Source organism: Barbus barbus (assembly GCF_936440315.1).
Source record: "Barbus barbus genome assembly, chromosome: 36".
NCBI classification, from domain to species: Eukaryota; Metazoa; Chordata; class Actinopteri; order Cypriniformes; family Cyprinidae; genus Barbus; species Barbus barbus.
Window position 1 is genome coordinate 15,344,807 of NC_136714.1, and position 12,246 is coordinate 15,357,052.

Sequence of the window (12,246 nt, forward strand, 5' to 3'; positions counted from 1 at the left end):
GTTCAGTTTCATTGTTTTTATTGTTTCAGAAACACTATGAATTTTAAAGAAAAAATGTAATCTCAATTTACTGTTGTTTTGTTACTTGTTTAAGGGATCATTTTATGATAGGAAAGTACGGACTGTGCCTTTGACCAATCCTCTACATATGGGGCACTTGCGTAAAGAAGGCGCACAGTCTTTGCATACCACTAAGTGACCACAGGGGATGAAGACAATGTTGACCTCCTTGTCCATGCAAACTTTGCATGTGCGCTCCTCTTGAAGTCTCCTCAACTGTTCCTCCATAGGCAAATCTGTAAACATTATGGAAAGAGTCAATCACTTTATACAACCTCTCTGTTTCAGAGTGGGATCTAACTGATTCCCTTAGTGTGATGGCTAGAGATAAAAAGGGGCAAAATCAAAAGAAAACCTTTTCTCATGTTTGAATATACCTGAAAGATCTTGACTCGGTGATGCAGCTTCATTTGTCTGGGCTGAAATTGCAGTAAGAAAAAAAAATAAAAATTGGTTGTCAATATTATGTAGTGATTCTGTTTGTTGTGGATTTGTCCCTGCTCATTTTAGGATCTTTACAAAAGGCATCACCCTTTTTTTTTTTTTTTTAGCGATTCAAGTGTTCCTATCTACTGACTGTGCAGTTTCACACTAACAACATGTAACACTGAAAATTTACAGACACTTTATCTCATATCTGATTCATTTATTACATACCCATCAGTTCTCTCAGCAGGTACACATCATTCTTCTTTATCCAATTGCGGAAAACCTCTGCTGCAGCGTTTCCTTTCGAAAGGACTAAATCAATGAGCTGGCCTGTCTGCTGCTTGACTGAAGTGCAGTTACGAATAGTGTCATACTCTTTCTGAGAGATGACGTTCTCCTCCAGAAGATGATCCATTAAGCTCTGGACGCTTTTTAGACGCTGTGTCAAAGCAGCATGATGTTTCTTAAGGAAAGTAAAACCATCTGTAAAGAAACACAATGAATGTTAGATTCAGTCAAATCAAACTAAGTCAAACTCTTGAATCATTAGACACCTGGTAGAAAATACATTTGGCAATAATACCTGAAGCCATCTCCTCAGCAAGAAGCTCTTGCTCCTCCTCTCTCTTCTCATCTTCTGCACTTAGTAAATCAGAAACCAATTCTTGAACAGTTTTGTAATTCTCTCCACTTGTAAGAATTTTGCTCTGGACTGTTTGCTTCACCAGGCTACGTTCAAATCCCATCTCTAACGCCGACTTCACCACGGGATTGTTCATCATCACTGCATCTTCTGAACGATCTTCTCCAGGACCCAGGTGTACAACTACACATAGGGGGAAAAAAAAAAATCTTATTTAATCTACTTTAGTCAGAGTAAACTTGACTAAAATGAATTAATACAAAACATGACAAAATACTGACTAAATGTAAAGAAAATTAGCATCGCATGAAGGTCAACTCAATAGAAAACTTACCAGGTGGATCAACAAATTCTCTTGAGTTGCTGTCTCCATTAGTCAAAAGCTGTAAAATGTAAACTAGGTAAGATATCCATCAGTGTGCACTGTAAGGTTTGAATAACAATCGACACCAGTATTTTTAACATACCTGTTCAAATAGTCTTGGAAATCTTGCTTGAATCTGATGAACAAATTCTTGGCCCTTTTCTTGCAACAGATATTCACATCTAGAAGAACATGCATGCATAATTAATATTCACAATGTCATCATGGGATAAAAAATGATGCCACTTTTATTTACCTTGGAAACCACTTAGCATGTTCTACCCATGGATCATCACCAGATTCCCAACATCTGAGTCCACCATCACAACAAAAGCACTTCACGTCATCGTTACGACCTACCAAAACAGACAGAAAGAAATAATCCTAAACATGAGGATCCAAGAAAAAAAGTTAAATCTTGAATGACTTGTAATGTCATCAAGACTCTTACCAACATAGTAAAACCCAGCTTTAGCCAATTGGTCTGGTCGAACAGGTATTCTTGAGGGCCAGTTGACAAACGTGAGCAGCCGTTCTTCAAACTGTTGCATTGCTGAGTTGGATACATTGGAAAGGCCGCCACCAGATAACGGTACATTATCTGCACGGTCACCTCGAACAAAGTGGCAGTTAGGATAATGCCTCTGGTGCTCAGATACCGCCCGGTCTCCTGGTTCCCAGTTGCTAAGCTGGCCGCCACAACTGAAGCAAGCCACCCTGTCACCCTGGCCAAGGTAGTAGAAACCAGCTTTGGCGAGATCAGCTGGATTTACTGTAGCAAGAGTCCAATTCTGAAACGTGTCAAGGCGCTCCTGTTCCCGACGCATACTGGGATTGTGACAAGCCGGCGGTCGCTGGTGAGACATATCCTCCACTCCACGGGAGGAAATGGGACTGGAGGGTGCCAGGTTGCTGAATCCCATGTTTAGGTAACCCACCTGCTCCTCTGTTTGGCCTGAAGATGATACCGCAGTGGTCGACGCTCCTGTTGTTGCAGGGGCGGACAGCTGAAGGATGGCTACGTTGCGAAGTAGGGAAAAGGCTGAGTGGGAGGACGACAAGAGGTTTGCGGTGGCGGGTAAACTCTGGATGAAGCTGCAGTTGGGAGACAGCTGTTTGTGGCGTTCGGCAGGGCAGTCGCCAGACTGCCAGTTGTCAGCCGTCACATTGCACCGGAAACACTGGACACGGTCACCTACTCCGGTGTAATAAAAGCCAGCTCGAGCGAGACTCCTCTCCGTCACTGGCGCAGCGGTGGGGAACTTAGCATACGTGGATATGCGAAAGAGTTCTGATGAATTATCATACTGTAAATCTGCAGGGCTGCTATTGCGACACAAACCCCTCAGGAAAGCACTGTTTTGTATAATTTCCATTTAAAAAAATTAGGGGAAAGGGATGTCCAGCAGAGAGAAAGACTTAAATACCCCGTGTGTGCGCAGAGGATGAACTGTGAGATTTAGGCAAACAAGACTACACAAACATCTAAACCCTTACGAAAAAAAATCCCTCATCAATCATGTTCTTACAACATGACTCGGTTACACAACAGAAGGGTTTCTTCACAGAACTGGTGACGTGCACTGAACTAAAACTGCAAGAACATAATGTGATGCAGAACACAAGCTACCTCAAAAAAAGCTTGGTTAGATGAACAAGATTTTCCCCCAGAGCAGCTCTTGAAGCTCACCCTGGATCGCTAAGAAATACACCACAACTACACTGACCAAAACACATTTTTTAAATGGCAAATGGTGGTTTCTTTGGACCTTAACATATAGTCAACATCAAATCCAACATAAAAAAATTTAAAGTGTGACCACAGGGTGTGACCATTCAAACCTTTCTCTCTGCTGGACACCCCATGACGGGTGTTTAGTCGTCCATGACAGAACACATAATCTTATTAAAAAAAATTAAATTAACTCTTGTACAGATTAAAGATTAAAGTAGGAGGTCTGCACTTCCTTCCCCTATGATGCAGGAACCTGAAAATAACACAGAAAAATCACATGATTAATTAACAGGTCTAAATTAATTTCTTCCTTTTCCCAGCATAAAATACATGAAGCCTACAGTTAAATTTCAACAGTTCTCAACAGGAGTCTGCAAATCATGAATGAAAACTTAAGTCAAAGCATAAAACAGAAGTTGCGATTATCTTTTCTTTCCTTATTGTGATGTGAAATAGCATGTGTGTTCGTCCCAACGAAAGAAAGATGGAGATGGCGGATAAAAAACAAAAGAAGAAAGCGTCTGCGGAAGAAAAGAAGGCTCGTCTACACCAGGCGCGACAGTAGTTTACTGTCGGGGATTTGTCATGTCCCATCCAGTGTAGACAGCATTACTGATTATAACGAGTTCTTAGTAGGACCCATGTAAATATTGGATCAGTTTTCCTGTGCTGGAGAAAACTCAAGGAGCGGGAAGGCCTGGGGTCGGACGCAGCGGTTGCTTTGTTTCTTCGCGATAGGCGAGTAACATTGGTTTTGCTTTTGTTTCACAGAACTTATCGTTGCCTGGGTTGCATACGTATGTGTGGGGCAGAGCTAACAAAATAGGGGCGAGACCCTTTTGGGGGTTGGGGCATGTTTGTTTTGGTGATTTGAAATATGACAGGTCTTGCAGTCTCTACTAATGAGCTGATGAGTTGAATCAGGTGTGATAGATGAGGAGACATACAAAATGTGCAAGGCTGGGGTACTCCAGGACAGGTTTGAGAACCACTGGCCTAGGGTTTCCTTTGGCACAGGGCCTTCAGCTAGATTTACCTGATCGTTGAGATTTTTCAGTTGGAGATTTTCATTCTTTTTACTTTGATGCTCAACAGGTATTTGTTTGTTTTTTTAAATACAGATGAAACGGATGAAATGTCACATTAGAACTCCGATAACCAGACATCTGAATTCTACATGTCTATTGTACATTCTACAGGTCTGCTAAATGACAAAAGTAAAAAGTAAAGAGTGTAAAGACCATCAACTCTACCGTGCGACTCCACCGGGCAGGGACACCGGCAAGGGATAGAAGTATCGCTTTTTATTTTAGTTTTTTCATTTATGTGTTTATTATTGAAATGTTGTTATATGCGTGTCAATTTTATTTCATTTCTTTATTTTCTTAAATATGTGGGTATATAGTATTTATAGAGTTGTAGCTTTTAGTTTTAGTTACTTTTTCTTATTTGTAAGTCGCTTTGGACAAAAGCGTCTGCTAAACGACAAAAGTAAAGTAAGTAGGCCTACATGTAATAACCAGAATAGGTTCATTTAAAAAAAAGTTCAAGATTATTTAAATATCAATAAAGTGGGGCGTATCGTTTTATCGGTTTATTGTGATGAACATGACACAATATAACACTAGACTACAAGAAAATTATTTTTACTGTTCTAAAACCACATTTGTGAAAAATAGTGGAACTGAAGGCGTTTTAGAATAAATAGGAAGCACTCCACTGCAGTTATCGGTGAGTCTGACCGATCGTGAAACAGCGGAGTAGTCGTCAGGGGCCAGTTGCATAAACAGTCACTATGTTAAGTCTGTGTCTTAAAAACTAGTTTGACTAAAGTTTTACTTTACTTTACTTTAAAGGCTACTGATTTATACTCGACGCTTCCGCAAGTTCGCTTGGGTGCGCGCGCAGTCAGCGGAGGCTCGCGAAGCGGAGCCAGGCGAGAGAATAAACAAAGGCTGTTTCTCAGTACCAAACACGCAAAGTTCGACTCGGGTGTGCAAACTCCTCTGAGGACTGGAGGACACAAGTCCAGTAATTCTGCAAATGAAACAGCAGCGTACTTGATAACGTCAGTCAGCTCGCCTAAGTTATCCACACTGTATTACAATACGACGCAATACGATATCAAACACCACTGCCTCTTTTTTTTTTTTTCATGTAAACATATTAATAGCCACAAAATGTGCTTCATTCAATGCGTACACGAAATATCAACGTCATCTGGCGACTTTTCAAACTGGCTTCAGCTACTTTCCATCGAAAGAAGTCGGCAACACTGAGCTCCACCCAACTAGCCCTGCTGTGCAGTCTCTACAACCAATTGAAATATTACACCTAGTAAAAATAGGAGGGTCCTCTACGGTTTCGTTTATCTGAACTCGATTAACTTAAAACACCGAGTTTAAATCAGAATATTTAATCTTTTAATGGAAAAAAAGTCGTATTGGTAATAAAATAAAGACATCTGACATCTCTACAAATCGTCATGAGTTTGTCTAACTTACTCTTTTCAATCATTTTTTCTAAATTGTGTTCTTTGACGAATTCGAATCAAAAAGGAAATAACTTGATGCGAGTCATTTCCTATGAACAGACCGCAAGTTTATGACTCATAAGTGAGTAATCCCGGTGAAATCCCGTGTATCATCACCGCGGCGCCAGCAGCAGACAGATGTCTCTTTCCGATCCGTGACGCTGCCATTTACCGGAGACTGGGTATAACACAAGACAACTGGTTATTCTGTTTAAAGGCCAAAAACAATCCATACAACACTACAAAGGTCATCAAATCTTGATTTTGGCCAACAAAGAGTTACAAAAAGACTGACTCACCGATGCTATGCACAAAAGTGGCTTTTGCTCACAGCACAACATGTCCTTTCTTCTGTTATGCATGCAGAAGCGGAAATGACATCACAGTAGCCATCACGCATTTAAAATGCTACAGATGTCATGATTATATATTATAATTTTCTTCTTAGATGCTCTATCAGGGCTATATCTCTTGATTTTTTTTGTCATGTTTTATATTTAGTGAGTGTGAAAGAGAGGAGGGAGGAGAGAGCTTTGTTTCATTTCAAAAGTCCGGAAGTCGCATTTCCGGTGTAGTGCCGAATTCTGACCCCCGCCAGATTATTACCCCCCTAGTATAGCTAGGTTTAGGGTTAGGTGTGGGGGAGGGGTTAGGATTAGGGGTGGGGTTAGGATTAGGCAATCAGGTAGCGATTTCAACGAGGGGGGTAATAATTTGGCAGGGAGTCGAAAATAGGCACAACACCGGTCCTGTGTCAATCCCAGCGCCTGAGCCTGAAGCTTAACCAATAATTTAAGTATTCAACAATATTTTAATGTCTGGCTTAACAACTCCCATAAGAATGAACCGAAGACTGTGCCAGTGAATAATCAAGGTTGTCTCGTTGCAGGAGGACAAGCACTGCATTCCAAAGAAGGCATCACAAGGAATTTAGGCGGAAAACACAAAATTCAGCCATTTATTCACAACGTGTTGTTCGAAATCCAAATGTGGGAATATATATAATATAATATATATATATGTTTTTTGGAGCTTAAAGTCCCCCTAGACTACAGTCAATAATGTTATGGCTTAAAATTCAGCTTTGATAATCAAAATGACATACACTTTTTTCCCCCATGAAAATATTTGTCCATATCTTAAAATGGCTTGAATGTAACTCTGCACCCTTACATTTAATTGAGTAGGCTACATGGGTATATAAATATGCAAATTAGTCCCCTTAGCTTCCACTTCATCGCAGCGACTCGGACCTACTACATTTTCTCTGAAGTAAACAAGTATAGGCTACTCTCTGAAGTAAACGCTACACAGGGCTGGGAAGGTTACTTTTCAAATGTATTTCACTATAGATTACAAAATACATGCTTTAAAAAGTAATCAGTAATGTATTTCGTTAGATTACTCAGGTTTAGTAACTTAATCTAAATATATTAGAATACTTTGAATTACTTGAGCCATGTAACACACAGAAACTATTATCTTGATGTCTTGTTTTTATGTTTTCCAACTCTAAATAAACGTGATATCTTCCAGTCATACGATTTGTGTTTTCTTTGCATTTTTTAACACCAGTTTTCCACAGCATTTCTATGAACAACAACAAAAAATGTTATGTCGTTTAAATCAATATAAATTCAATTTGAATACAACGAATGGGATTCCGCACGTGCTGTTTCATGCTGCTAGCTTCAAAACGAATCCAAACACACCAAACATATCATAAAAGTAGCCAACTGGCACAGTTCTCGTTATACAACAGAATTGTTTAATGAATGGACCAAACTTTAAGTGATTACTTCATAATCCTCTCTATGGAGAAGCGATCGTCACAAAAGAATCGCTGAGTCAAGGGCTCGTTTCACAAAGCAACTATAGGCTACGGTCGCAAGTAATGTCATTATAGTTCAATGTAATTTAATAACCACAGTTCGCTAACCATGCTTTTGGGAAACATACCCAACAGCACTTATGTTTTATTTTTTTGATTTTTACTCGAAACATGAATTCTTGATTCTCACCTTTATAGATTATGTTGATCTATAGTGGGCAATGGTCAAAGTAACCTAATAATTTAATCTATTAATAAAAACCTGTCTGTTTATGGGTGTCATGACATAACATATTTTTAATACGACTGACTTTATATTTAATGTGAATTTAACATTGAAAGTTAATGTGAACAAAAACATTGCATGTTAGGCTACTAATCATAACACTTTCATTGTACAGAAAAAGAGCAAAGAACATTTTCACTGACAGTTCAAAAACTCCCATTAAAATCACTGAAGCTGTTTACACTATAATATTAATATATTACAGATTCGTACACCAGAGGTGTAAAGCTTACCTGAAAACCATACTTGAGTAAAAGTACAGATACTTTACAGTGAAAATTAAAGTTACAAGTCACCAATTCCAAACAATTTGAATAATCCCAGACTAAAATCTAAGTCTGAGCTGTTTCAACTGAAAGAAACTTGCTCTGACTGATCTTAAAATACATCAGTGCCTTTATTTTGTCTCAAAATGCACACCAGTGATGTTTTTTCTAAGACATGTTTAAAAAAATTACATCCATTACATTCAACAACTCACAAAGTACTAAAGAAACACTAGGGCTATATATATAGTACAGTAATTAGTTACATTTACTCCAATACTTTACACCTCTGTTGTACACACATTTGCACTTTGAGAGAATTCGCCAGAAAGAGGTATTCCGCCAGCGAGCGAGTGAAGAAAACACTGGCATTTTAGCGATGACTCATCTGAACACATAGTGCTGTAAAAACTCGTCTGTCTCTGGCTCAGCGCCAACCAGCGAATGCAGATTTGAATTTAGCAGCTGATGATATGACACATTGGTGTTAAATATAGAAAATATTCATCGCCTATATTTTGTCTTTTGGAAGCTGCATTCAAAATCCACTTGGCTCAAAAATCTGAATGGCATGACGCCTCTGATTTCAAGAATGCTTCTCCTTATTACAAGACGTTAAGTCATTACGAGAAAGATTCTCCTTATTACAAGATGTTAAGTCATTATGAGAAAGTTTCTCATTATTTCGAGAAAGTTTCTCATTATGTATGACATTTTTTCCCCTGAATATTATATTATAAAAAGTTTCTCATTATTATGACTTACAGAATTATATTTTTTCTCAAAGTGGCGGGAACGGGCTTCCATACAGTCCGACGCAACCGCCTCGCAAGATCAGGAGACATGGGAGGCCATGGCGGGTCAGGAGACTCGGGCAGCCATGGGGAGACAGGGGACTCGGGAGGCCATGGAGGGTCAGGAGACTCGGGAGGCCATGGCGGGTCAGGAGACTCAGGAGGCCATGGCGGGTCAGGAGACTCGGGAGGCCACGGCCTTATTTTTTCGGGCCGCCAGAGGGGTTCTGTGGCCTTGGCCCTAGGCCCGGCCACACAGGCCGTGACCCTATTACCCCCTACCAAAATTTTCTTGGGGGAGTTCCCCCCCTGGAAGCCACTGAGGAGCGGACTCTGTCGGGCGCTCTTGCAGCGCGGACTCTGTTGGGCGCTCTTGCAGCGCGGAGCTGGACGGAACCAGCGGAGACGCGGGAGGGTACGTGCGAGGAGCCGGCACTTGGGGGCGCTCTGGAAGCGCGGACACTGGGGGGCGTACGGGTTCGTGGGGGCGCTCTGGAAGCCCGGGTTGCAGAGGGCTTGGGGAAGCCGTGAACGGCCGCGGGTTGGCTCGGGCCCGGACGCTTCCTTGACACCGGTAGATTCCCTCTCTCCAACTCAGGCCGGTAGCGTCTGGGAGGTCCACGGGACGGTGGTAATTGTCCCCGAGCCAGAACAGCTTATTAAGCGTTTCATCATCCCTCTGCAAACTCGTAGAACTGATGAACCCCGCGTCAAACGCCCGAAACGCTCAATTCGCGCCGTGTCATTCGCGCCACCTCATTCGCGCGAATCGTGGCGCAGGATGTCTATTCGCGTCTTTGCATTGCAGCCAGACCCTATTGGAGATTTTTGGCACACGTCAGCATGACATCAGAGCAAAATCAGATTTTGCTCATCTCAAACAAGCCTACTGCTTTTGAATTGCTCTCCTGGTGCTTTGATGTAATAAGCGATGCATCTCGAAGAATCCTATGCTTGATTTTCACCACAGGGGGTCTCCAAAAACTACTATTGTACAGTACATCTATTGTCATTATGTGGAGTGCAGGTTGACTAAATAATGACAGATTTTTTTGTATTCCTGCATCATACAAACTGTCAGTGCATTGTCAGTGTTTTTAAATTGGATAATCACCCAGTTTCAAGGAGGATTACTCCATAAAGAATTTACTTCAGTAAGGTTGCCATAAATGAAGAATAAACCATAAATTAATTTCCCCTCACAGTAATATTGATTGGTCTATAATGATTACACACAATCCTGTGTCCCACTCAGATCATAATCAATTACAAAACTAAAAGAAATTTGTAAAGTAAAAAAAAAAAAAAAAACTTAACCCACACTTGAGTGGACATAATTCCCTAATATCTAGTACAATCTAACTTGACATTTAAGAGTGCATAACTGACCCAGCCTTGTCCGTTCTATTTACTCACCAGCTAAGACGATGGTGGAGGAATCAACAGAAAAAGTCTTGCTCTAGTCGGTAGTCAGTACTCTTAGTTTGTATTCTTGGTTTAGAAAACGTAGAAACTACGGGACTTTCCAATGTGTGTAACCTGCCCCGCACACACACCCTAGAGGCTAAGGGGCGGTCCCACATTGCACTTTTGTTCCATTGAGTTCCAGTCAGACTCATGCGATGTGTCAGATCTGAGATGTACGTCACCTCCACTCAGTGTTGCCAAGTCCGCGGTTTTCAGTTGCTGCGGGTTATTTTTCATGTCCACGGGTTGAAGCGAACCCAATAACGTGATATTTCGCCCATGCAATGCGAATTTTACCAGGGAAACTTCGCCAAAAAACGTGAATTTTACGCACCAGGAGCAGGATTTTACCGGGGGACCCCCTCGAAACGGGATTTTTTTTTTTTTTTTTTTTTTTTTATAACAATAACATACAATATTTTATCAAAAAATAATATCAAAAAAGATGTTACAACATAAAAATAAACATAAAAATAAATGACAACAAATAGGATTTATTTTTGTAACTAATAATTTGCTAAAATCTGTGAATGAGTTTATAAGAAACTTCTTTAATCTTATTTCTACAATGATATTTCTGCGGTAACAACCACACTTTTCTCCAGCAAAGCAATTTTCCATTTAATAAAGAGTTCCAATGAGACAAAACATAAGGTACAGTAACACTTTCTCTTTGAAAAGTAGTACGAATAGCTTTATTATTACTTCACGAAAAACACATTTAACCAACGTAAAAAAAAACATTAGTAACCTCAAGAGACGCTGAATTGGGAGAATGGTCTTTATCAATACCTAACATAAATAAATAAATAATTACTTGCTTACTAACATGTGAGTACCTGAAGGGATTGAACCAATAACAACTGAGGACTCTCTTTGAGGAACTGGTATTTTACAAAGAGAAATGAATTCATTTCAATGAGTGTTCCTTCCTTGTTTTATAACTGACTAAACAATTTAATATTGTTGTCAAACCAGTTCTTTAAAAAAAGAGATTTGTGTTTGTATAGAATGTTTCTATTATTTCATATGAAATAGCGATGCAGAGAAAAATTATGCTTAAATAGGCTATTAATGACCAAGATAGGAGCATTTGTTTTATTTTTGTTATTTTTTGTTATTTTGTTATACTGCTTGAAAATGTGCATTTGCATGTGTAATTTGCATTGTAGAGTAAAAGTATCGTCAAGTTATGTTTATCCCAGACCTTATTTTATAATTTTTTTGTAAAACCCCATTATAATTTCATGTTTATTGTTGAACACTTAACAATAAACATGAAACACACAACACTATCATACATTTATTTAACACACATACTTATTACATTTCAAATTTGCACCTAACATACCTGTACATACTAAATTGTCTATTTTGTATACTGTGTTTGTGCTATTTTGCACATTATCTGTTTTTTCTATTTGTATATTATTATTTTTATTATCTGTGTCTTGTCGCTGTCATTCTGTTGCACTGTGGAGCTTCTGCCACCAAAACAAATTCCTCGTATATGTAAACATACCTGGCAATAAAGCTAATTCTGATTCTGATTATAAAAACCCATCGGAAAACATTGAGGGAACCAACGGAGAACTACTCTTTACAGTATTAGTCAGGTTTTGACATCACAACTAAACACTCTATTCTCAGGGAATGCAACTAAAACCTGTTCTAAACCTATTATAAATGTATTATTATCACTTATATGTTATTGTACTGTTGCATTCACTATTTTATTATCACTCTACATTTACATTTATTCATTTAGCTGACGCTTTTATCCAAAGCAACTTACAATTGCTATATATGTCAGAGGTCGCATGCCTTTGGAGCAACTA

At 39.5% G+C, this 12,246-nt stretch overlaps 1 protein-coding gene across 9 annotated transcripts; it reads right to left on the reverse strand.

Annotated features, from left to right (window-relative positions):
- Positions 1-11: 11 nt before the first annotated feature.
- LOC306855838 (baculoviral IAP repeat-containing protein 3-like) lies at positions 12-10,507 on the reverse strand. 9 transcript variants are annotated; one of them, XM_079394748.1, is made up of 10 exons: positions 10,358-10,477; positions 8,913-9,756; positions 1,948-3,484; positions 1,753-1,852; positions 1,600-1,678; positions 1,467-1,515; positions 1,073-1,315; positions 718-972; positions 438-479; positions 12-296 (listed from the first exon to the last, which is right to left on the reverse strand). In XM_079394748.1, the coding sequence occupies exons 3-10, from the start codon at positions 2,870-2,872 to the stop codon at positions 103-105; spliced, it is 1,887 nt and encodes a 628-aa protein (XP_079250874.1). In that variant the 5' UTR covers positions 2,873-3,484; positions 8,913-9,756; positions 10,358-10,477; the 3' UTR covers positions 12-102. The 9 variants fall into 9 exon arrangements, with proteins under 9 accessions (XP_079250874.1, XP_079250873.1, XP_079250872.1 ...); XM_079394747.1 differs by lacking the exons at positions 8,913-9,756; positions 10,358-10,477 and adding exons at positions 5,827-5,942; positions 6,064-6,146; XM_079394746.1 differs by lacking the exons at positions 8,913-9,756; positions 10,358-10,477 and adding exons at positions 5,736-5,942; positions 6,064-6,137.
- Between the last annotated feature and the right edge of the window lie 1,739 nt (positions 10,508-12,246).

Coding starts and splice junctions, on each gene's coding strand:
- LOC306855838 (XM_079394745.1), bottom strand. CDS start 2,872: ATGGAAATTATACAAAACAGTGCTTTCCTGAGGGGTTTGTGTCGCAAT. Junction 1,679..1,752: donor CATGCTAAGTGGTTTCCAAG/GTAAATAAAAGT, acceptor ATGTTCTTCTAG/ATGTGAATATCTGTTGCAAG. Junction 1,316..1,466: donor AGAATTTGTTGATCCACCTG/GTAAGTTTTCTA, acceptor CCCTATGTGTAG/TTGTACACCTGGGTCCTGGA.